This window comes from Lepidothrix coronata, unplaced genomic scaffold (genome assembly GCF_001604755.1).
Source record: "Lepidothrix coronata isolate B3197 unplaced genomic scaffold, Lepidothrix_coronata-1.0 Scaffold1, whole genome shotgun sequence".
Classification (NCBI taxonomy): domain Eukaryota; kingdom Metazoa; phylum Chordata; class Aves; order Passeriformes; family Pipridae; genus Lepidothrix; species Lepidothrix coronata.
This window is the reverse complement of record NW_016690181.1, coordinates 11,701,722-11,728,406: the sequence shown is the minus strand read 5'-3', so window position 1 is coordinate 11,728,406 and position 26,685 is coordinate 11,701,722. Positions and strand designations below refer to the sequence as shown.

Sequence of the window (26,685 nt, the reverse complement as noted above, 5' to 3'; positions counted from 1 at the left end):
GCAATAAAACACTTTAGAAATTATATATCTTGTATTTGCTGAGTCCTGATACAGGATTTTCAGTCATCCTACTAAAATATGCAGCCCCTGTTTCATACACCCTTTCTCCTTCCCAGCTTTCAAGTGTCTGGAGATTTACTGCAGCAAAAGTATTTAACAGTCTGCTTTTCTCTGCCTCTATCACTACTGAATTCCTTACAATCAGCATTTTCAGTTAAAACTTTAATGGGAGGTAAGAAATCCTTAGGGATGTTTAAAGAGAGCTACTGAAAAATAAAATAGGCCATTTCACTAACCCTTTCTTTCCTTTGCCCTTTGTACTTGTAATTAAATAGTAGGTAATAATGCTCTCTCTGGCAGTCAAGAAAGAACTGATCCTACACCAAGCAATACAGACAATCACTGCATTGATGTCTATGTGACAGGTTATTAGCCTGCTCTTGGGCTAGTCAACACAAGGAGTCCTCACATTCTTCTCTGGAGATATATAAGTAGGGGACAGCTATCCTGTCCCTTTGGGGTTATACATCCAGTAAAACAAGACTTGAAAACGCAGGTGATGATGGATTAGAATAGCTTTTTCAGCAATCTTCCACTCCTAAGATTCAGTGCAAAATGTGTCGTAGGCCCCTACACCAGTAAGTTCATCTAGGGCCTCAAAAAGGCTGCCTTTCTTATTTCAGAAAGTGAGATGACATCCCATTTCCTCTGGACAGGGATGGAGGTTTGGCTCACTGATTCTTTAGAACATCCCTGGTGTTTCATGCATCTGTAACTAAGGTCTTCTTTCCCCTTGAGAGCAAACGTTCATCAACACAGAGCAAAGAAGGCGTGAAGGGTAGCAAGGGTGAGAAACCATGAGAAGGATCAGAGGCAGGAGGGGAGGTTCAGAGCATTAGGTTCATGTCTATTAGGAGGAGATGGATATGCGCATTTTTGAGTTAGACCACGGAGCTGTACACTGCAAGATGGGGAAGGCGGATGGGTTTGAAAACAAGCACTGAAGCTTATGAAAAGGTCATGTATTGAAGGGAATACATTTAGAGAAATATATTTATGGAGAAGGCACTGGTTTGTGGCATCTGTGTGCAGCACTGTAACAGCCAAGTATCACGAAAGAAGTCAAAACTGTGAATGCAATTGAATACAATAAGCGCTAAAAGGAAGAAACAGAGCTAGAGACAGACACAAAAATGTAAAAGGAAGCTGGGCAAGTGTTTTGTATCAACCTTCACAGTCCTCAGTATTTCATTTGCTATTCTTAGGAAGTCTGTCTGACATTGACCTAGCCCCAATGGTGTCACCAGCTTGAGAAGCCAAGTAGAAGCAGAGCACCCAGGTAAGAGAGGAAAGAGAAAATGAGGCGAATCATCAGGCACCAGAAGTGACACCAGAAAAGGATGCACCTTGCAAAGACCCTGCTCTGGCCTTATAAAGATCCTCAGTCCTCCACAGAACATAACAGGACATGGTGAACAAGCAGCTTCAGGACAAGCCTGGAGGCTTCAGCTACTGATTAGAGCCCCAGTTACTGATTAGAGCCTGCTGTTTTGTAACATTTTAAGACAGTCAGATAAGGGCTTGGTCCTGTTTTCATTGAAGCAAACAGCAACATTCCCACTGACTTAACAGGAAGCAAACCCTGAGGCACTTCCCTCTCCTGTGAAACCATCACTCTCAACTCTATGTATTTTTAATGCACTAATCCTTGTGGTGATGAACACAAAGTTGCACAAAACAAATATGCCATCTGTGGGATTATCCTCTGCTTTTCCTTTCTGTATAGCCTGAGAAATTTTGGGGTTTTGCATATTTAGTTTGGGCTTTGGGAGAAAATAAATCAGAAAACATAGGTCTCCACTGGAAATGGAGATGCCTTTTGTAAACCTGACCTCCCTTATTCCGTCCCTTGTTGCTTTCACATCCTTCCTGTCTTCTGCCTGCCTCTGCTTCTGAGATTTTCTTCCTGTACTCATTCCTCACTCTTTATCCCTTGTCTTTTCATCCCTAGCTTGCTCTGTGTTTTGATAGCAGCTGTGGTGAATCACATAACAAAAATTTTACTCCTTTCCTTTCACATAAAGCATTAGAACATTCTCTTAATGGGTGATAATCCATTCCCTTTCAAACCCATTTTGCTGGCAGAGTACTAGCCCTCTTTGTTAAGACTAGACATTTTTTTCCTTTTTGCTTGGTTTCTGTTGACAGAGTCCCTCCTGCCTTCAAAAACAAATGACTTAAAATATAGAACCCACTCCAAAAGTATAAGCAGTGAAAGGGACGACAGAAAGATAAAGTGGCCTGTTCCTCTTTGTTTAGTTGTAGTATCGTGTAGGAGTCTTCCTGCAGACTAATGAGCTCCTAGCCTAGGCACTGTACAAATACAAAACAGAGAGATGCCTCAGAAAGCTCACAAACTACTGTCAGTCAGTCCATGGAACAACTCCAGTTCCTTAGCAGGATACCTGAATTGCAACTGGGAAAGGTGACTTACTTTCCAGAGTCCTTAGACTCTACCAGTAAAAATGCCAACTGAAAACAATGTTTTCAGGAACAGACTGCTGGTAGGAACTACTCAGATTATCACACAGCACTGGCACAGGTGTCCATGCTACCAGCAGGTGGGAACTTTCAACTGCTACACACCTGGGAAGATCTGAACAACCAACTTGACACTTAAATGCTCTATAACCCGTCCTTGTTCTTACTCCCCTAAAACATCCCATCTCCTCTGCAGGAGGGTGGCCCAATATTTGTGACTAACCAGAAGCATCCAGATGGCCATTCTTCCTCTATCTTGCACATTTTTTCTCTTTCTCTCATAAATACAAAGAGAAACTGAGATCCCGTTCAGCCTCCCCTTTTACAGATAATATTACTCAGACAGGTAGCTCTTGGGTAATGAGTTAAGAGAATGGTTAACACAGGCAGGAAAGCCTCAAAGAGATGAGGCCTATTTCCTTGCTGCTACCTTCTGCAGAACTAAGGCCTGTGTAATGAATCAGAAACCAAATGTGTCTGCTACTGATGAATAGCTCTGGCCAATCCAGCACCACCACATAACATTCAAAAAAGGAGACATGATGATGGAGACGGAAGGAATCATACATTCATTTGGACAGCTGGTGGCACTGAAAGAGCAGACAAGGATAGTAGTGGGATGAAGAGATGCCAGATTCTGTTGTGGAATCATGCTGTTCTGGAAAATTGGATGGTAAAGGACTAAGACCAAGAATTCTTTGTATCTGCCCGTCCTTTTATGAAGATCTGCCTGCACAAGTGTGTGCTGAGAGGGGAAGTTGATGACCCACACTCATAAAGCCACAACAAATGATAGTATTGCTGCTACCCATTCTCTAAGAGACTTCTGCTGCTTCATTCCAATCCTTTTTGTCTATAAAAATGCCAAAAATGTATTGGCACTTCATAATATGATTTTGGTCTTTTCTGCCAGATAGATGTTCATGTATTATGTTATAGGTTTTAAGTTCTCTGACTGTTCCTATGGGAGAGACGACCTGTGTATGCTCGTGAAATGTTGCTTCCTCATTTCCACCAAATCAATCACTTCAAAATATGATTTAATCTTCTCAGAAGGCCATCTTAAACTTAGCTTAGTACAGCAGCTTAGTACACCACCTATTTCCATGCAGTATCCTGAAACACTGGCTATTATAAATAAAGTACTGTGATCTCAATTAAGAGTGAGATATCTGTGTTTCCTGTATTAGATATTACTATAGAGAAAGAGGAAAAGATCTTGTATTGGACAGTAAAAATCTCACCATAGCTGTTGAAACAGGATCTGACATGAAACAAATAGTTCACTAAGTCTGGATTCATTTCTAGTGCCAAGTTGCCTTTTTTGTGGCTACCTTCTTCTACAGTGCAAAAACATGAGGCATGAATTGGAAAAGAAATGTCTCCCAAACACACCACTAGACTGAAGACATTACAACTACAGTATGTGGGGAGGCAGTCATTCATCTGGACAGCAAAGGATACCGGCAGAATGAGCAGGGGTAACTGAGAAACCTGGTTTGAACTCTTTAGAACATCTGACTTATTGCAATCCACCCATTATGAATGAATATGTGATCTTTCAGGTGGGTCTTCTTTTTGTCTCTTCACAGTGTGACAGTGGTGAGAAGAGCCTTTCAGCAGGGAGGGCAGTGTATGTTTTTTCTGTAGATTTCAGCACCAGTATTTCTGCCATCAGTTACAGCTTTTTGAATGCAAATAACCAACCTCATCTTCCATCAAACAGCTACTTTGTGAGAAGCAGGATTACTCTAATTAATCCCAATATGGGTCAGGATCATTTCCAAGAGCACCAAGTCCAGATATTTGCTGCTGCTGCTTACACCAGCAGTCTCTAAATCAGCACTCACAAAGCTACAGGCTGCAATTGCAACCCAAATGTGATGCAACCAGTTTAAAACTGCAAAATGTTTCCTAACATCTCGAGTATCTTGGGATGGCATCGACATGGGCTCACATCTGTATGAATCAAACTGTGATTGCAAGGAGCTATGAAGAGAAGCCTTTGCTGCAGTGCAGTTGCCCTGTATGCACTGAGGATGATTGGCCTCAGGCAACAAGATCAGATGGCTCTGAATAGGAAATCCTGAACGTCAAGTCCTAAACACTGGAAGCAAGAGATCTGACTGAGATACACTGGTGAGAGACGAAAGGCAAGTGGACTTGCTGTGCTTCTGCTTCGATCAGATCATTTTGGTGATAGCCACTGGCACACACAAGGATCCAAAAAGCTTTTTGTTTAACTCTGGTGCAAGGAATTGTAAGCAGCAATACAAGATAAATATTTAAAAATAAACGCAAGGTCTTCTTCCCAGCCTGCACAGGGTTATGGTCTAAGATTTTGCAGGAACATTTTGCAGTGCCCAACATAACAGCATGATTTGACTGGAGCTCTAGCAAGCCAGCGTTCTCATGGAGCTGCACCAGTTATACATACTAACCTTCTCCTCCTCCTATCATCACCCACTTTCCATGGACGTGCCACTGATGTAACTCAAGACTTTTCTGAGAGCCATGAGAGATGGAAAACAACAAGCAAAGATTGCCTTACTTGGAAGTAAAATTCATCCTCGGATAGCTGCAGTGGAGACTGGAAAGTTTACAGGCTCCCTGGGGTATCTCAGAAGGTACAGTGGAGGATAAGGAAATTTTTTCAGAGCTTTCTGTCAGCATCCAGCACCTTGGCAAAACATACTTACTAATGACTCCAAAAAACTAAAAATGGCTAGGAAGGGGAGCCCAAAGACTATACACCAGCTTTGCTATTAATTCAACCACTCAAAGAAATTCTAAGCTCACTATGTAAACAAAGTCATTAAAGTTTGTGAAGACAGACTTTTTTCTGAACAAGGACTACTGAAATTGGCACTGTGGGCTTCTGTGTGATGTATATCACTGGCTCCAGATCCAACTTGTTCAATCTACAATGAATGATACTTGCTTTCTAATTCTCAGCTTTTTGGTTGAAGCTGGAGGGCTTTCCAGTTTATGTATTATCTTGATTTTTATTTTTAATGTAAAGGCTCTTCAGAACCTATTAGAACCTTAATTATACAAGCTATTCTTCAGTAAGATAGACATTAATACCAGATTAGATGGTAGTAAACAGTTCTCTAAATCCTGCTTCAAAAGAAACAGAATCCAGTTTTTTTAAAGCTGTGCTGATTTTATAAGGCTTAATGGCAGCACACAAAGTGATAAACCTTACTTGTCACTAAACTGATTTGGCTCTGAATACACACAAGGAATAGATCAGCTAGGCATTTAGGTTACAGCTGCATTTTCTATGTAAAGATTTTAATTTTTAGAAGGTAAATTTAATCTTACAAATGAACTTCACAGATAAGAGTTTAGTCTTTCTGACAATAGCAATGCCTGTTCCCCTGCTAAGATGGGTGGAAACATAAAATATTCCACTCCAATGTGCATTTCAACTTTATTATGAGCCAACTTATTTCTTCTATTGTGAAATAGAAGAACTGTTGGCAGCAGTTTTCTAGTTTGCACAGGTAGGGTTGGTACAGCAACTGTTACATTGTTTAGATATTGGCAGCTCCTATGACACACCTTGGCTGTTCAAACATTAACTTGTTTTTCAATGCCAATGGCTGTATGCAAATCACTTCTCAGATTGATGATCACTGCTAGCAGAAGATGAGATAACATTTAAAGGACTAGACAAATTTGTCTTGCTGTTAATTATAACATTCAGTGGTTTATAGTGGGTGAAAAGATATTCCTCATTCCCACCAGAGCTTTCAGATGGCTGAGCATCTGATTGGCTCTTCCTGCTCCAGTGTTAACTCTTTTTGCTAAAATGACATTCTGTGCTCACACTCAGAATACAGAACAACGTGGAGGTCAAAAACCCCACAGAATATAGTTTTACAGTTCTTCATGCACTATTTGCTATTACTGGATGAACATTGTGTCAACTTCAAGGGGGGTTTCTGATTCTTGGAATCACAGAGGACAACTTGCCAAAAATAGGCTAAGTGCTTGCATCATTCCTTTTCACTCCCCTGTCTAAATCATGGGTTCCTGCACGAGGAACAGCTCTTCACTCATATGAGAGGGTGGAGTTCAGCATGATGCAGTCACCACTGCTTATGCTGTTTGTGACTACACCAAGAGGAGTGTGATTTAAAGGAAGCAGCTCCGTTAAACCCCTATAAGCCATTCTTTCTCTTCTCTCCCTTTCTCTCTGTGTTGTCTATGCTGTAGCTGCCACAAAACAGTCTCCCTGATGGCCTTCACCTTGTCCTCTTGGTCCCTTGTTGGATTGCTGCTGACATTATGACAGCTGGAGGGCCTGCATGAACTGAGAGCGAGCAGTGATGCTCTCTGCCTAAAGGATGCAGAGTACTGGCTGGTTATCTCTGAAGCTCAATTAACTTGCAAGCAATCAGCAGAACTGGAATTTTAGTATTTTTGTATGATGTGAATGCCAGATACAGGCAAGAAACAAAGCGTTGAGGAAGAAGAGGTATTTGCTGTCTGATGCCTTCAAGAAGCTGAAGGTTTGCCTACAACTGAAATGAGTCACAAGGAGATCAGAAAAGTCAAATAAGAAATCAAACAAGCTCCTTTCAGAGCAAAGGAAAAGCTCCCACCAGCAAAGCTGCAACTTAAGGGAAAGAGACCATATGAAATACAGGAAACAGGCCAAATTCTGCCTCAGTTACACATGCATAAACCTAATACTACCTCCACCATGACAACTTCCCTTTATGGTTACAGACTCCACAACAACTCCAGAACAACTTTCTTCAGTTTAGGAAGAGGTGGCGTGGCAGTTGCAGGTGGAGAGCAGTAGTAGCTGATCACTTCCTCATCATTTTGTCTTCCCTTTCACAGAGATATCTGAATTCAACCTTGGTACCAGAATGGAAATCTAAAGGGAACAGAGTTCTCTCATACAGAATCTACACAAGATATAAGACAAAAACTTCTCTCATAGCAAGTGGGTATTCCCACTATTGTATTTGGAGGAGTGAGTAGGGGCACAGGTAATGAAAGAAAGAACCCAGTACACGTGTATTCACAAGGGAAGGAAGCCTAGGGGCAAGTTAACCAAAATTCGCATGACTCCAAGTAAGTTGAGCTGCAAGTTTTGCAGGAAACTTTTTTCTTAAACCTAGCAAAATTCCAGATCTTCAGTAGGTTCACTACTCTTCCAGTGAGAGACATAACATTATTCCCCGAGATCAGAGTGGAATTATGACAATTTACACTAGCTAAGTGTCTGTCAGATAATATGAAGTGTGTCTTGTGGAGGATTTAAAAGGGTCATACCCCAAGGATATCTGGGGAAGAAGGGGTTGGATGCAAAATAGAATTAAATAATGTCGCATTCCTGTCTCAATAAATAGCAGGAAACCAAGGGAGACAGCAGCTAGCAGGGCAGCATTCAGCTTCAGAGCAGAAAAGGGACTCAAGAATCATGAATCAACGGCAGCAAGTAAAGAAAAGAGTAAAAAAAATCAGGAAAGAAAAGAAAATCACTGGCCTGGGTTACAGTGAGGGAGGGAATCTCATGTTTGTGCTATGAAGGGGAAAGCTGTGGTGGAGCCTGTGCATCTGTGCATGGATGGGGAGGAACAGAAAAAGGGGTATATGCTTGAGTCCTCCAGGTGAGTGAAAGACATAGTGGGCTGTTACAGTGTGGGCAGTCTTGAAAAGAGCGAGGGAGAGCAGGGATAGGGAAGGGGAAGAGGTGGAAGGGACAGGACGGCGCATTATTATGTTGCTCAGCAGGGGCTGGGGAAGGTGAAAAGGCAGAAGGGAAGGAAGTTCTTACCACATTTGGAAAGTCTGCCAGTCATCAACTCCATACAGTTAGTGGTGTCTGGATCATAGAACGGAAAGAGGAGGGGGGGAGGAAAAACATAAAAAAAGGTTTCCACACCTCTGTGCATAAAGTAGTAACTTAGCACATTATTACCTGAAGCAGGAAACATATATACATCTTGGTCTTTACACAACCCAGGCCAAATTCTGCCACCCACTATATGCCAGTGTAAATCTGGCCCTGTGACTGAGAGTGGGTGCTGCTTCAATCCCACTGCCTCCACTCACCCCTTTATCATAGCTACAGGTATCTATGACATGTGGGAAATATTCTGCCACCATATTAGCAAACTAAAAGCCTTGAATGCAGTGTTTCACTTGGCTAGCTTTGAAAGTTAGCCTGCAACAGTCACAAAATGTTCAATCGGCTGATATATCTACATAAAAAACCTGGAGAGAGGGAAGAAATACGGCACTGTGCTATTGCACATGGAATGAGGTTACTTGTACAGCTCAAAAACATCTTTTAGACCCCAAAGGATAATGTCAAAGTTCCAACCTAACTCTGTCTCTCTTATTCAAGTGTAGTCTCTTACTCCTCTTGCTTTCTAGGTCACTATTTAAAGGCAGTAGAAGTACTTCTGGAAAGGGTGGCAGAATCTGGTCCGAAGACACTACTGTCCACTTCGTGTATAGCTCCCATTACCACAGCCTCTGGGTGCTTCCTACTGGGGTGTGATAAGCAAAAGGAGCTCTACATGTCAGCTTTAAAACAGAAAGGACCAGCCCAGTTGGACACTTCCATGTGGAAGCTGCTGACAAACCAGATCTGCTGCTGTCAGCCAGGATTCCCTTGCACTTGGGATCTAAATCATTGCGTTCATGGGCAATTCACTGCTGAGCAAGAAGCTACCAGTTAAAGCACTAAGCTCAGTCTCAGATCTCCTCTTGCCTGGGATCCTGATGAACACTTGGGTATTTAAGAAATATCTTTCTCAGAAACATGCACACATATGCTGAAAATCCATAACTGCCAGGAGGCTTTAACTACCCCCTGTTTGCTATAAAGTCTGCAGGACAGAGGGAAAGATAATTTCTCAGCATTCCTCCCCTTAAATATTGAGAAAAGTAATTTCATAAGAGCAGGAAGGGGTGCTGGATATTCTTGGGTAAGCTGAACCCACGCTAGAAGAGCATCTTTTCTGATGCAGCCAGGCCTGTGCTGTGTGGATCATTTACAAAATCATGGAGCAGAGAGGGCAAGTGCTTGGTCCAGTCACACTGGCCAAAGCATCTAAGCAGCAGTTATATGCTCTCCATCCCCAAGGCTGAAGGTGGGCTGGCAGAGGTCAGTGGGAGATGATACCCATGGAAGTTCTCTCAGAAAGGCACAAGATTGAGAGAAAGGGAGAAAAGGGTGGAGGTGAAGGAGAAGAGAGCATTCAAGAACTGGAACAACGTATCAGAGGTGTCAGAGAGGCCAGGAGTTTACCTGCCTTTGAAATTCTTTGGCTAGTCTGGCAGAGTGAAGACAGACTAATCTCCCAAAATACATTTCTCCCTGAAGATGCCTAGCAGATCTGAGAAGTGCCTATAGTGGCTGATTGGTTCAGTGACCAGAAGTCACATTCACAGGTTTGGATCATTTTTTTTCTTTAATAACTTGGAGAAGTTTGTTGTCTCATGCCTTTCAGTGGTTCCTGTCCAGCCCCCTCATAGTCAACTACACTTTGCTGTAATGCAGTGTGATGCAGATCTATAGTGGTAGAGCTCAGAGCATTCACCCAATCATTAGCAGAACTTAGCTTTGAAAGAACACGTAAGAGCAAAGAAAGCCTCAAATATGGCCAAAAGACTGTTTCTGACTCCACCCTCCAACACCTGGAATTTTCTCCTCAAGTGTATCCACACTAACTGGCCACTCAGTAACTAGCAGTCTGGAAACAAAAAAGGTCACATTTGGATAATATCAGAGCAGGTAAACATTGCAGCTAGTTACTAAGAGTCTCCTGAAACTGGTATTTCTGTTTCATTCTTAATTTTAACAAATTAAAAAATAATCATGCCTCCTTAAGTTAATACTGTCTTTTTTTCTAAGTCATTTGCAGTCAGCATAGGTCTCTTTAGTATTTAAAGCTAATTGTGTAACAGATCTACAAACATTCATTGTGTGATCAGAATACAAACTGACAGATCTACACAGGAGAAAAGGACTGTAACAGAGGCTTTTTGGCAGCATAACATCTTGGGCTCTTTACTCCATTTTATTCCTAAAAACGTAAATTTGCATGGTATGGTATTACTTTTGATGGATAGGGAATTTTTTTTTAAAATATGAGATCATGGAAAAATCAAAGGAACACTAATGAAACCCCTAACTTGTCTTTCTTAAAACTTTAATGCACATATTCATACAGAATGCATAATTCGCATTCTCTGTATTGCCATGGCTAGTCCCAGGAACTGCATAGGAATTTTTATTTGTAATGTCTTTACAAGACCTGATCAGACTGTTTTTCCCCAATTCCTAAGGCACAGTCAGCATGGGCACACCAGGACCAGTAGCTCATATTGCATTACTTAAAAGACTAAGTGTTAATGTGCCTTCAGCTTCTCTTTTATAATAATTACTTTAATACTTCTTTCATTTCCATCACATTGTAACATCTGCTTTAGTAAATACTCTACATGATAAAGTATTCCATCATTTTCAAGTAGAAATTTCATTCTAATTAGAAAGTCTTAGATTCTTGGCAGTCAGCTTCTGCTCATAGATACTAATCCACAACCCAGTGACTGTGGGATCCAGGTGTCATGTGAAAGGAATAAAGCCAGGGTCCAAAGGCTTTTAACTGTCTGGGAAACGTTGATGGGTCATGTAACTGCATTTTTCATGTGTCCTCTTTAATTTTTTAATTAAAGCATAGTAGCAGTGTCAGATCTCAATCCTTCTGATGATAAGGGAATTCCTTATTTCATAAAAATTGCTGGCAGTCCTTCACACTTTGGATTTGACCAAGACTCTTTTATATATGACATCCAGTTCAACTCATTAACAGATGGCAAATATTTTGATTAAAATAAGGCCTTCCTTCAAAAGGCCAAACAAGTTCTGAATCCATTAAAAATTGCCAGTGTTCTGTTGAATTTTCTTTCACGATTTTCTTTATTCTTTAATTTCTGCATTTCTATCCCACATAAATTTCACAATGAAGTCATCTAGTTTGTGATGCTTCTGATACCTCTGATTCTGAGACTTGTCCCAGCCCAGGAAATCTCACCCAAACAGCTGCTCCTCTGAGATCTCCAAATCCAGGGCTAGATCCCAGAAAGCACTGAGCAGCTCCTGCCAGATGCTCACAGTCCCCAATAAACAGGGAGGGAGATGATGTCAAGGGAGCCACCAGTTCCTCTGGTCCAAGGCAGTTATCATTCAGATTGAAATTCCCCAGTGTTAGTGTGCTTATTTGAAATTCTCTGTTCTCTTATCAAAACCCTGGAGAGTCTAGACTTTTTTCTACATGCTTGATTTCAGAACTACCAGTAAGTATTTCAGATAAGTTTAATGAAGGCTGTTCAGTAATAATACTAAGACTGTTCAGCAAAAAAACAGGGCTCTGCCAACCCAACTAGGCATTAGAGGGCACCTTTTGTAGGTGGGAACCTTGATAGCAAGATGAAGTAATTACTCCAGACACTACAGGAGTGGTAAGACATAAAGAGTCACACAAGATTGCAGGAAACAAGAGAAACTTGGGACCTGGATGAACCCCAGAAAAATTGACTTGTGATCCAGTTTCAAAATGGCTCTTGCAGAGTCCTTGTTTTGAGTCTGTAGCTGGAAATTCACCTTGCAAAGCACTTCATTTGCTCCTTATTCCCTTTTAAGTCTTGATGATAAAATCCTTTGCACATTTGGAAACTGAGTTTCTCACTAATTTTTTTGTAGCAATTTAGCCTACAGCTCTTGTGAGCCATAAAATACCCAGAAATCACAGATCAGTGTTCTATTGAGAATTTGCACTGCTCTATTTTGAAGCTAGATATGGTCTCTAAACACTTGTTTATGCTGATGAAAGGCACTTCCAGCAGTTATACTGAGATGCTCTGAGCTTTGAGATGTCAATGGTTAAAATCTGATATGAAGCCAATAAATACAATAAGGAAAGAGAAAACCTTTCCCAAAGAAGTTATAAAGGTTATTTCAGCATAGCTGATTGCCCAGAACATGGGAAAATGGGAAAAAATAAGAATATGCAGCACCCCACACTTAAAATCAAAGCTCAAAGAAACAAGGAAGTATTAGGGAAATAAAAATTGATACACTGTGAATGATCACAGATGGCTTTTGCATGTCCCTATTCACCAGCTGTTACTATTACTCTTTTGTGCAAAGGCATCAGAGAAAAACAGATTATGATTTAATGGAAAGAGTGTTGGGCTGAAACAAAGGCACAAATCTGAAATATCTTCCTCCATGGAGAGAGATCTTTTTATCCCAGCAAAGGACAGTTTGCCCAGGGATTACCTAAGTAGTTACACCTGAGTATAAGACTCCTGGATGGAGCTATAAGTGGATGAGAGATGAGGTTGGCTGCTCTCACAGACAGTGAGATTCACTCTTGATGCAAAAGGGACTGTCCTTTCATGGTCTTGCTGGGCTTAGTGGCTTTTGATACCAGTAACAAGTATACAAGGGCAGCTGTTCTGGTTTAGACCAAGGGCCAAAACCATCCAATGCTCCGTCTACATCAGCAGCCACAAAGACACGCAAGTATAACAGCAGGCCAAGCAGATACTTCCCAACACTGCCTTGTTCACCACTATCAGGTCAGAGATTTCCTGAGCCTGCTGCTGTTTGTCTGTTGAGCAATTCCATAAAGATTTTTCTGCCAGGGAGTTGTCTAGCCTCCCTGGGAGTAAGAAGTACTCAGGGGAAGATGAGCATCTGCAAGCTCCTCACATGCAGAACCTGCTTCAGTGAAGAGTTCCACAGGTCTTAGATTATGTGAAGAGACGCTTTCCAATATTTTTTTTGGTACTTGACTTCCACTACTTTCATATGATGGTCTCTAGTTCTTTCATTGGAAGAGAAAATGAACAATTGATCCCTATTTACTTGTAACTCATGCCAGTCATGAGTTGTAGACCTGGTACTGTCTCAGCAATCATAGCACAGAGGTCCTGAAACCTTAGATTAGAAAGCTGATATGTTGCACTAAATTTGACCAACTAAGCAGTGGCTTTTAGAAGTACTACATTAACTTTTGGAATGGATTTCATTTATTTACACATTTATTCAGGTAAGGGAGGGAATCTATTTTCCTGCTTCAGAGTATGCCAGAAGAAATATGCACAGCCAGTCTTAGAAAGGAAAAATGGAAGTGAACGAAGGGATATATGGAGGAAGGGAGATTACCAGGTGCTCAAGTATGACACAGAAACACATCTGCCTAGGTCAGGTACATAACAGGCTCACACACACACACACACAGATGCATGGGCAACATGACATCTACAAACACTGTTGTGAGCTGGAGGAAATGAAAAAGAGGGAAGTGCATTCTGAAACCCAGGCAAGCCGGCTCAGTGGGCTGGCATACTGCATAGCAGATCAAAGAGGGGCAGGAGAGAGAATGACTGTCAGTGACATATGCTTATTAGGCCTTGCTGTTCTGCTTTATACTGAGTTCATTGAATCTTCCCCTTTTGCAGGTCTCACTTTAAATGCATGCACCTTTCACAGCTGGTTTTCATCATCCCACCTGTAATGGCATCTGAACTAAAAGTCAGGAGAAACAACTACAGAGGAGATGTCTGTGTACGATGAGCTGGGAAAATATCCAGTGCTGGACAGTATTGCTGGTTAGAGACAGCAATACACTCAGAGCACCAGAGGAGGCAAGTCCAAGTGAACTGTGAGCTCATTCTGTTGCAGCGCTGGACTGCCTACAGAGTATCCTCAAACCATGAACCTCAACAGGAGCCCAACCACCACAATTTCTGTGAGCTGTTCAGAGCTGGGCATGTGGGAGGGTAAGAGAAACAGAGAAGACTTTGCCTTGTTTCTAGTGAGAAAAGCTGATTAATTCCATGACAATTTCTAGGAAGCTCTTGCACACATCTTTCCAACTACAGACAGCCAGCTAAGCAAGGTGCTGAATGCAAACTCTGCTGTTCTTTATCCCTTTTTTCTTCCCCTTACTCTCACTGACTGGGGATGTGAACCATAGGGCCTCTTTACTTTGATGCACGGGTTGTCTCTTTTTGGTAACAATCCTTTTATTTCCCCTCCCTTCCTTTTCTCTTTTCCTTGTACTCCACTCCAATCTAAGATTTTCAGGTTGACTTCTCTCATTTTCAAGAGACTTGCATACTCCTGACCAGGTCAGGTGATGCGGTACAGAACAGTTTGGCACCCTGTCTCATGAGCTGTCTTGCCTGGATAACTTCCCACCCAAGGGAATTCTCATTTTTAAATTTCAAGAGACCATTAATTTTGGTTTTGCTCCATGTGGAGTCACCTATTTCACTCTGGCTTTAGAGATCAGGCTGGGTTTTCCCTGCTAGAACAACATATTCTCAGGTTGTTTTCAGCAGTAGAAATCATGTGATTTTTCCATTCCAGAACCAGAGCAAAACTATAAGTCAGATACATTTCTCACAGCACAGTTTGCCCATAACATCTCCCTGAACTTTAGTCAGTTGAATGGTTTTTATTCCTGCTATAATATGACTTTCTTAGGGAGATATCTTGCCTCACATGCAAGTGTGCAACAGGGTTCAAGTCTTTCTAGAGAGCTGCAGTAGCTAGGACATATTAGGGTGAAGAAGTTAAGAGAGATCCTCAAGTTATTTACTTTTTAAACAATTTTTTCCTCACAGGAAAGTAAGAGTACACTTCCTTCTCTAAGAAATAAGGAATGCTTGAATATTGTTCACATATCAGGAGTAATATGAAATACACTTACAGGATGCTTTTCTATCTAATTCCCCTCACCCCCACTTAACCCCAGCATTTCCCAAGAGGAAGAGCTGGCAGAAAATTCTGGCTGCTTCCTTGAGTTTGATTTAATTTCTAAAGTCCAGACAGCAAAAACCTCAATCAACCACAGTTGTAGCGTCCTCATCTTCCCTGTTTCCGAACAGAATAATCCATGTGCTGGGCACCACTGCAATCCAGCATGCAGAAGGTCAGGCAGTGCTGGAGGCCAAAAGTAAAGTGGACACTGAACTGAGCATACTTCTCTGTCAGGTACTAAGCATACACACTTCTAGATGGAGTTATTTTATCTTCAGCCGCCAAAGCCACACTGTTAGACCAGAAGGATGTAACCCATATGTGCAATGAGCCAAGGACATCTGGGATTTAATTGCAGGATGCAATGCCAACCTAACTCCCACACTTTTGTCTTGGCTTGTTCACACAAAGGTCAAGCACGGAATTTGGCTCTAAAGTATAATATTTATTTACTTCCTTTTCATCTCCCACTCCTCCTGACTCTTTCTCTCCTTCCTCCAGCTTCTGCTCTCTACCTTGCTCCTATTTATTCCCTGTATCTGCACATTCTTTCTGCTTCTCCCTATTTTTCCTTCCTTGAAGCATTCCCAATAGCTCATCTGCTTTAAGTTTTCAATTTTCACCTTCTTCTTTGTTCTGCCCTTTCAAAGGAGAGAAGAATTAACACTGATATTTTTTGTCTGTGCAAGCACTAGTGTTCAGAGTGAACACTTGCTACATGATGGTGGGATGAAGCCAGTTTCTGTATTATCAATTCAGGCTGCCTGCACATTCAGATTGATGTCACTGCACAGGGTAACACACATAAGGATTTCTCTACCACCATGAGGAATTGAAATTTACTTTTCAAATAGGTAAAATATAGCTTTTGCAGAACCTTAGTGCATAATTTGTGCTACCACAGTATTGAGCCAAGAATTTGATCACACTACTGGAAACTATTAACCACCTTCTGACCATCTGTTAATGGCTAAGTTAAAAGTAGTTCTCAACTTTGTTCTGAGACCCTCTGAAGCTGGAGTTTTCTAAAGCATGCCTGAAGGGTTTGAAACTCAGGTATCTTCTAGAGCATGTCCCTATTCTGGGATATTTTGGAGCTGGAGAAAATCTGGAAGGTCTACTGATGATGCAGCTTTTGATGGAGAAGTGGGCAAATGGCTCTTTGGGCGGGCAGAGGGCAGAAGCTGTTCAACTGGGGAATGCACTGGGAGCACTGGAGTGGGAATGAGAAAGGGAGGAGTAGGGTGGGTGCAGGGAGTTACTGCTCTGTCCGAATGGAGCTCGTTTATTGCTGTGATCAGAGGGATGGCCTCCCTCAGCCTCCTGGTACCGAGAGGCATTTCACCTTCCTGTCCCTGCTGAAGCAAGGTGCTCGACAGTAGAAACTACTTACCTGATAACTGCTGCACTGAAGGCTGGTCATGTGTGCTTAACAACTGTGCCTGAATGGTTTCTACTACCCTCTTAAAGCGACGGCTTGGACCTGTGAGGAGAGAAGAGGCACAAATGGCTGTGAGAGGAATGGGAGTCCATATACAACCCAGGCTGGAGGGGAAGCATCACAAGTATCTTCCCTTCAGTCTTGTCCCCAGGAGTGTACTGACAGTGTCTCTGTCCTTCAGCCAAAGGGACTGTGGTGTGCTGAACTCAATAGGAGGAAGAATGGCTTCTGGGCTCCTTTTGTGAAGGCATAAAAGGTGGTGGGGGGGTTGTTTGTTTTAAACCCTGGAGGGGACATGTGGCCACCCAGAAGAAAAAGGTGAGTGAATGTTTCTGTCAGAAGGAAGAAACTAGAGGCCTCACAATGCCCTGCTGAGACTCTGAGACTTTTGAGTGAAACACGGAGACAGTACCATGAGATATTCCAGATCTGATGTACAGAGCAGCCATTTTAGCACTAATCGTGGAAGTGGTAACTTCACCTTTTGGGAATCTCTTTCCCTGCCTGCCACTTCCATCGCTACCAACACTATTTTGTTCCAAATGTCCTCCTTTCCCTTGTCTGAATTTTCCCCCTGAGGCTAAGACAGTTATATTCTTTCCTCTGACAGAGCAATTTGCAGGCCTCTATTATCAGCAAGGACAAAGCCAGCTTGCACCCATTTTAGAGCTTTGCCATGGTTACCTGATAAGAGCGTGAAAGTGACAGAATAGATCCCGTTCTCCTTTTGCGCCTCTCCCCCTTCTGTGTACGTTATGTCCACCTGGAACTTCACTGGCTTCTGGAAGACAGCAGGACCTCCCGTGGATTTATATTCTGCACGGAAACTTGTCTGTGAGATGACACTGTGACTGAGACTTGGAATCTGAAACAGGTTGGTAGAAGAAGGTAGTAGAACTAGTGCATAAAGTGAAAAAATTGCAAAATTCTATTTATAACAACACACATTTCCAGAGTGGATAACATTTGCTAGACCTGCTTCTGGTCTTGAATTCATAAAGTACAGTGTTCTTGTGAAATCAGTAAGACTGTAGATTGCTTGGCACCACAGAAGAATGCACTGCTGCTTACAGGACTGATCCAAATTTAAAGGTTGAATATTGGCGGAATACCCATCATGCTTATAAATGTACACATGTTGCTCAACTTCATACACTCAGTCTTCCCTTTCCTACTCATCTACCAGTTTTGAGAAATGCCTTTTTCCTGAGTAAAAACTATTAAGAGACTGGGTAGTAAATTGGTGGGATATAAAAAGCACTCAAGTGGCCTGGTCTGATCTCACAGCTGATCCTGTTTTGAGCAGGAGACCTCCTGAAGACCTTTCCAACCTCTAACTGCTTGGTGATTGATGTCAAACAGACATCAGGACACAGAGCAGACACTTAGACAAGCGCCTGAGATATCCACAGGGAAAGCATACCTGCAAATAACTCACCCAAACCATAACTCCTACCAATATGTAAAAGAACTCTGAGAAACTTCATTGTATCATGCAACATCTGTATCTTCAGACTCATGGTGGAATTTCATAACTGCCTAACTTTCAAGCAGTTACCATTCGCGCTTTCTGCCAAAATGTAACATACTCATATTCTATTTACTGCTTCATAAAGGACCAGATTAAAAAAAAAATCAAATTTAGAAATCTGGTCTCTAATTTAGAAGGAAAAGCAAAGATGAGTTCTTTGAGAAGCTGACTTTAAGGACTTAATTAGCAGGTTGTGACAGTGCATTTAAGTTTGAAGGTTGCTGAAAGAGACGACTCACTGGTTTTGCACACAAATCACTACATCACACCTAAACCCAGACATGTGGGATATACACAGAATCACCACTACAGACAGCAGTGCATGCTATGCCCACAATATAAACCCAGAAGCACAGCTAAATGCATGAAACTGATACGGTAACGTGGCTGCTTCACATCAATCTGAGATGGACACCAGTGTCTGATGCACGCTGCTATACTGCATTTACTCCTTGTACGCTTGTATAGTTACAAGGGCTATGGCTGGTTTTTTGGAAGAAATTCATTGCATCATGATCCTCTGTGTTTGTTACAATAAATAAAACACTGTTCTGGTGTCACCTTGGGGGGGTTCACACCTTGCGGTGCCTCTGTGTGTGTTGGGGGGGGGGTCCCAGGGCCGCTTTGGGAGGGTGGCAGAAAACCCAGACTGGATTTCTGCCAGAGTACGGAATGGGGGAAAAATGGGGACTGGATTTTTTTCTGGAGTACAGCATGGGGGAAAACCCGGAATGGATTTTGTTGGATACGGAATGGGGGAAAACCCAGACGATTTCGGCCAGAGTACAGAATGGGGGAAAATGCAGACTGGATTCTGGCCGGAGTATGGAATGGGGGAAAATGCAGACTGGATTTTTCCAGAGATTGGATTTCAGAAAAAAAAGAAAAAGGGTTGGACTTGATGATCTCAGAAGTCCTTTCCAATCCAGCTGATTCTATGATTCTATGATCATAGAGATTAAAATGGAGTTCAGTATCTTATGGAAAAAAATCAACAAACTATATAAGAAATTAAATCTCCTTCTCTTAAAGCTATTAAAAAAGTCTAATTATGTTGTTGACTACCTTGAACTGAAAAATCTCTTAATTTAACTTTGCTGTGCTTTTTCTTCACTGGTACTTCTTGACAATGATAGCAAGGATCTTCTATAGGAAAAAAATTACAATTTCGCTCTCCTTTCTTAGCTTGTATATAAACTGCATTTGCAACATTTGATACTCCAGTCACCAGAGGAAACAACCCTTCTTTCTGCCATACAGCACTGAAGTGGAGATTTAAAGTAACAAATGCAGATGTAAGACAGGATTTTTGTCTGACTGAAGTGGTGGAGGGCTTACCCAACAAGGGAAGACCCAATCTGCTGCCCAGACCAGTAACTGCAAGGTTAGTTTGACAAAGGAGCAAACTGCTGTCTTGATACGTGCCCAGACCAGTGTGCTCTAACTGCAGTGTTATTCCAAACACCGGCAACCTGGAGACCTTGCCAAGAAGGCTGAAATCTCTTCTCACCTTAGAGAGCATTATCTACACTTAGTAGTTCACACAAAGTCCAGTGGAGGCCTGAATCGACAGGTTATGTACATTAAACCCACAGAGGCTGCACCTGAAGGAGCAGAGACCCTGTCCAGGAACATACAGCACAAGGAGTCCTGGAACTGACCAGAGGGCAGTGCCTCCAAGAGGCAGCTGGGATGACTTACCGAGAGGAAAGCGTGGACTATATCAGCCTTAATGGAGCTTAGTGGTTTGTCCTTAATGACCACAAAAATCTGTTCTTCTTTCTCCAAGTTGATGAAGTTACCGAACCAGGATTTTTTGGCAAGCCTGATGTGATGAAAAGAAAGAGATGGTTTAGAGTACTGAGTACTATTTCTTATTTCTTAAACACCCCTAGCTGGAAAAAGAATTAAAAAATACACAAGAAAGTTTTGATAACACTCCAGATTTGATGTTATTGCTAATAGTAAGTGGAAAATAGTGTCAGAGAACATCCAGAACAACGTTTCGCTTAGTGAAAACTGGTAAAATGACAGACCACACAGTCTTAGTCTGGCAGCAACAATGAAAAATCAGGAGGAACAGTAACTCTTTTGACTGAGCCAATAACCGATTAATACTGCATATATAAAGCCCATATAAGCCAGGGGACACACTTCTGGTTTGTCTCCAGGGAACTATTCATTTCATGTGACAATATGCAGATCCTGGCAACACAGAGATTTAAGTTCCTTCCCACTCAATTTCAACTCCTTTGGTGTTATAGGACTTAAAAAGTTCCTTTTCTAAAGGTGTCCTGTTGGGCTGATGGTACAATCACAAAATCTTGCTTTTTAAAGCAAGCTGTAGATTTTACCAGACCTCCAATCTGTCAGTGAGTGAAATCCACTCCCACATAGAGGGTCAGGACAAAGACTGTCCCATTCATTAGTCTCATTCAGGGTGTCTATATAATGAGTGAACTCTGGTCATCCTACAAAGGAATGAAATTTCAGTACTAAGAAAGAAGATGCCAACACCATGCAAAACACAGTTCAGGCTTTCCACTGACAGCAGTCCAACTTCACAGTTTCTTTCAGCATCAGGTAATGGTTTCACCATAAAATGAAATTGCTCTGTTTTTTCACACTGATCGTATCAGTAAATGTTTGATTTTGCTTATTGTTTTACCAGTCCACTTTGTTGACATTACCTTTTAAGTTAAACAGGCTAAAGGAAGAATTCAGGGACATAAATTTTAATGGGAGACACTACCGAGAAATTGAAGGTAGCATCTCTGACAGGTGTGGTCTTGATGGGAGAGAAGATGCTGTTAGCCATGAGACACAGCCAAAGAATTGCTAGACCAAACTAAACCCAGGGAAAATTCCACTTCCATAAGCCATATTCTAGTAGGGAAGAATTTGGCATGAATGTGTTAGAAATGAAAAGACCTGCCACTAAGAGACTGCCTTTCTTTTCCTCTACAGCATACTTTATAATGCCAAGTCTGGTTTGAAGTATGGCACGGTTTTCACTCATTTTGGTGAACATTCACCACTGAGTGGAAGAAGACAATCTCTCCAGACAAGGAGAGCCATCTGCAGAATGGATTACTATACATCAGTTTTACAGCAAAGCAATGAACAGCTGGAGTGAGTTATTAGTAGACTCACTTTCTGTGGCAAAGGCTCAGACTGAGGCAGAACAAGGATGGGCAGAGACTAGGAGAGAGAGGAGCAAACTAAGAAACTAATTTGAAGTCTAGGCCTTCAGGATAAAGAACAAAGCTTGACCTCAGTATTGTCCAGCAATTTGCACTCATTCCCCATTCCAGAGTGCTCCATGAATAAGTCAGCTCACAGCCCATTTAATGCACGCAGTAGAAAGACCACAACTGGAAGACCACTCAGCTGGGCAAATAATTATTTGCTTCGTTTACTGTAGGCATCCAAAAATAAGAGTACAGAAAGATTCACTTGTAATTTGGTAAACCAGTGCCCCCCACTCAATTAAAGTGGGCTGGAAAACTGTCACTCCCTAAAATATTCATAGGCAGCTGTAACTAAGCCAGTGAGCCAGAGATTAGCATAGGGAGCAGTAAAGAGAAAGGGCCTCTCATTTAAATGGTCGTTAAGGAGCCAGGGTTAGAGTGTGAAAGAAAATTACATACTAATTAGCTCATGTGTCTCGCACACACCATAACAACTCTGCAAGCCCCTGGAGAGCTGGGGCAATAGCTCCCCACATGTAAAGGGTCTATGCTCATTAGTAAATTAGCACCTGGTTATCTATCTAAAACGGCTGGTTGTCTTAGGCTTGGATGTATCATTATCTGAACCAGGGTTGGCAATACAGACTCCGGGGCCCAGTGGAAGCATGGGCCTGGAAAAGTGTGCATATTTAATTGCAGATCTGCCATGTTAAAATATGGCTTTTCATTTCTGTATTGTCATTAATGGTTTTGTTGGCCCTTCATTTAACAAGCCCAGGTAAGAGGGGCCCAGAACATAGGGCGGTTTTTTCCCGTTCAGCATGGTCTGGAGTCTCCAGAATCCAGCTGGGCTCTTTTCCTCGGCAAGGTTATCACCCATAATACTAACTCTGGATGACTCATTGCTAGCCTGGGCTACGCTCCAGCTTGTAAATCACTGGAATTCACTAAATAATTTTGCTGGTGTCGCATAAGATGGAGTAGATGCCAGTGGCCTCTCCTGTTTCTGTAATGAACAGAATCAAGACGTAGCACACAGGCCCTGGCTTCTACCCCTGAAACTGGCAGAACTAGCTGTACTCGTACACCTGGGGAATAGGCCCACTGAAGAAGAAGGGACAGCTTTGGAGTAAAATGACACAATAAAGGTTTTTCTCCTCTTAGAGAGCATTAAGTGTTACTAACTTGGGTTAAAATGTGTACGAATCAATGATCTTCAGCACGCTGAATGAGATGCTCTAGCATCTCACGAGATCAGGCTGTAAGCAGTACAAGATGTACTTAAAATAAAGAATCTTCTCTTATCATGGCAAACCTCTTAAAGGGGGAATGAGATAGGAGATATGTGGGGGAGGTTGGGTATGCAGATTACACTAGGGAATCTAATCAGGTGCCCAGTTGATGAAAAAGCAAAGAAATTAGCATGCAAATGGAAGCTGGTGCTTTATTATTTCACACTGAATTTCTCACTGCCATAATGTTGTTTCTTTTCCTACTTTTGGAGTGTCTTGACTACATTGCCCTCTGGAGAGCCTCACTGTGTTCCCTCTCTATCCCTGAGCACATGGATCTGTAACCTCCAGAGGTTTACCTGCTTGGCATAAATAACAGCATTTCTACTTAAGCAAATGGAGCTTTGCAGGTTTAAAGCAGATGGAGCTGAGTCTCTTTAAATGTCATCCCGAACACATTTTCTAGGACTTTTTCACATGAGAAAGAACAGCATTACCCAGACATGTCAAAGTGTATTACCTAATCATCAGGTTTGTTAAATGAATGGCAGTCATTGCTGTACCAGACAGAGCAAGGACATATATTTATCACTCAACCCATGAGGTCAATACAGCTCTTGATAAGGGTATCTTATTTCTTACAGAAAGAAAGAAAATACTAGAAAAAATAAGACATGGGAAAGTGGACAGTGAGCAACAGACATCTATTGTTAAAATATAATCCAGTTCATTATTTTTTATGACTTGTGCAGCCCAATTGAACTCATTAATTTGGCAATTATACAGAAAACGAAAAAAGGGCCTTAGGCTTTGACTTGCATCCAAACTGCCTCAAATGACAGGCACTTCTCTACACCAGCTTTTAAAGAGTGAGTGGGAAGCAGAGAGGGCAATAAATTAACAGGAAAACTTCCAACAACTTACATACAATGAAGAAGAGAAATTTAATTCTAAAAGGTTTTCTGTTTTAATGGCCTTAAAAACATGTGAGATGCGAGTATTGTATATTTCTTTCATAATGATGTGCTAATTTTATGAAATTCTCTCATGCCTCTCTATTAGTAAATGCTCAAAAGTGTCGAAAACACAATATATTCCATTCTTCTTCCTGGATTTCTGTTACTAACCTTTACTAATCCCTATTTCTCCCTCTTCTTAAGTCTTTATCTCTCTCCATTATGCAGTACTGCATGTAGAGTACACATTTTACACCAGATAAACACCAGGTCCAGGGAAAGTTGTTAAGACAATACCACAGTCACCAATTACAAAACTTTGTGCCCAAAATTTTCATCCAAGACTCATGAATATTTCATACAAGCATCTTAACAAGAGGCCAAATTGCCTTGGTTGGCAGGGTAAGTCTATGGGCATTGGGTGCACAAACACAAGCTGTGAAAATAAAAAGGAATAATTTGGCATCTGTTGCATATTAGGAAGTGTTTGGAGCAGCACTCTGGCAGGGACTTCCAAACCTGCCATGCAGTGACGCATATTTGTGCAGTGAAATGGCTGAAATGTACATTGACTTTCAGGAATGAGTCTGGTGAATATGAAATAGCTTCTCCATGTCCCAGTGCTGCTGCCTAGAATTAACACTGCGTTTAGTATCGCAGCCAAAGATTCCTCTGAATTATCTTAGCAGAGGCTTCTGCATGTTATCCTGAGGATGCACTCTCCTGTACTAAAAGGAAGACTATTTACTGCATAGTTAGTGCCAGTATAAGCCACAGATTAGCCTCTCCACACCTGAAGAGGGATCTATTTGACAAGCAGACGAAAGAAAAGAGAAGGAACATGTTACAAACCCAGCAAATTCAGAAAGCCGTGAGAAAATGAGGTGGTTACTGGGAGACTGTTTCATCACCTGTTGACCCCCAGTGCCATTTCTGAAGTATAGATTTTATCCAGGGTCCTTATCAGAAGAATCATTTAACATCTCTACCCCACCCACAGGAGAACAGGTTACAGATACTGATCTAGAACAGAAATATGTCAGCCTATGACACTGAGACAAGGAAATGACATTGGTATGTGGTAGAAAAAAAAAGGTAGTGTTCTGGCAAATTACTTACTCTGGGGATGATTCTGGGGTTAAATTAGACATCTCCTCTGGTGTAGGTACTGCCCATGCACATACAGACGAAGAGAGGGAAGAAGAAAAGAAATTGATGATTCAGTACACCTTTCATTTTCTGCTTGTATACCAATGAAACAACGCTGGCATTGCACCCTCTTGCATTTGCCCACTGCCTCTGCAGACTGGTTCTGACATCTGAACACTGGTCATATGTCTCTAGATCACTGCATCTAATCAAGTGCTGCATTTCAAGGCTCACTTCACCCTTCCTTAAATCATTATGCAATCTTGCACTGGCTTCAAACCCAAACACACTGCTGCAATTCTCTGCAGTTCTCTGACCATCTCAGAGACAATCTCACTGACCATCACAGCTAACTATTTCATGGCTGTGAGCTTCCTTTACCATGGGATCACATCCCAGTACCCTGAAAAACCACATAGTGTTGGGATAGCTGCTGCTGACGTCCAAGGATAATGCATGTGACTTCGGGTGCTCTTTGCCTGAATAGAGAAAGCCACCTGGAACTTGAGGAAGGAAATTTTGCACATCTCAACACTCTAGAGACTTTGAAAACTGAAGTAGGCCAGCAGATATGAAGACACTGATTGTATTAGAGAGATTTTTACATCAATTACCAAAGGTGGTAAAAGAAGCATTAACCAAGATCAAAAAAGCTTTGCTTCAGAAGGACAATTTTAGCCTACTGCCACTGGCTGTCTTTTTTTCAGCAGAAGGCTCAGCCTGTGGCTGTGGAGAGGCAGCAGAGCACAGCCACAGGGGAAATGGCAGAGCTCTAAGTTCACTTACAAAACAAGTGAAGAATGTGAAGATAACTTATTCTTGTGGTCTAAGAGCCACAACAGAGATCGTACGAGCTCTATGCACGGAGTATGAAGAGGGCTCAGGAGATGCTCTTGGAGCAGGTACAATGGCATGACAGAGCCTGCTCACATGGGGATTAGGGCTTGGCTGATGCTATCACTCTCACTTTCATATCAATACTCAGTCCTTGCTAGATGGAATTTGCAGAGCCAGACAGGTATCAACTTCCTGACGAACAGCTGCCCAAATGAGAACCACCTGTATGTTTGGGTGGGTACTCACCTTGTAATTTCCGACGATGGAAGCGAGGAGACCCCAGGAAACTATTCTTGATGGAGTTGAGCCGTGTCCTCCATGGCATTCCTCCAATGCTGGGGCTGGATGGTGGTGTTGGGTTGGGTGTGCCTGCTGGGCTCTCCTTTGGCGTATGAACAGGTGTCCCCTTGGGGGTAGGGAGGGGACTTCCCCTTGGAGAGGGGTGAGGGGTGACCTGTATGATGGGGATAGATTTGGTGCTTGGGTCAGTACTAGAAGGGAGCAATCTAACAGGAGACATAGGGTTGGTCTGTACTTTAGGAACAGCCAGCTGTGGGTTAAAGCCGGCAGCAGGCGAGCGGCCCTGAGCATTCTGCACAGGGTTGTTCTGGGAAGAGGGGGCGCTGGCATTGCTGGTAGGGAGTGGGTTGGATTTAGTAGACTGGAGTGGTTTTTCAGCCAATTTGCTCTTGGATGGCAAAGTCTGCGTCTTTGGGTTGGGCTGAAGTGCTGGCTTTGGTTGGAGTACATGTCCAGGCCTGGAGGCGTTCCTACAAGCATCAGGGTCCAAGGAGACTTGGGGTCGGGGAGAGAAAGGGAGGTCGGAGGTCTGAGGGGGGATGAAGAACTTTCTGATAGGCTACGAGACAGACGCAGAGTGTCCATGCACATCAAAAACAGTGAAATACGCATAGAGCGGGCGAGCAGAGAAAGGAAAGTCAGAATAAAATCCATCCGAGTCACAAAGATGCACCATGTCACAAGGAGACACAGGAG

At 42.2% G+C, this 26,685-nt stretch overlaps 1 protein-coding gene across 11 annotated transcripts in view; it reads right to left on the bottom strand.

Annotated features, from left to right (window-relative positions):
• The window catches only part of BRSK2 (BR serine/threonine kinase 2), a 320,754-nt gene that overhangs the window by 6,000 nt on the left and 288,069 nt on the right, over window positions 1–26,685 (bottom strand). For 7 of the 11 annotated variants that reach the window (XM_017812769.1, XM_017812798.1, XM_017812814.1 and 4 more), the window contains 6 exons: window positions 25,936–26,143; window positions 24,823–24,871; window positions 20,026–20,149; window positions 17,478–17,658; window positions 16,746–16,835; window positions 8,342–8,389 (listed from right to left, as the gene is read on the bottom strand). In XM_017812769.1, the coding sequence (XP_017668258.1) occupies window positions 8,342–8,389; window positions 16,746–16,835; window positions 17,478–17,658; window positions 20,026–20,149; window positions 24,823–24,871; window positions 25,936–26,143 (700 nt within the window). The remainder of the gene's footprint in view (window positions 1–8,341; window positions 8,390–16,745; window positions 16,836–17,477; window positions 17,659–20,025; window positions 20,150–24,822; window positions 24,872–25,935; window positions 26,144–26,685) is intronic. The other 4 variants (XM_017812823.1, XM_017812794.1, XM_017812809.1 and 1 more) reach the window with 1 other exon arrangement.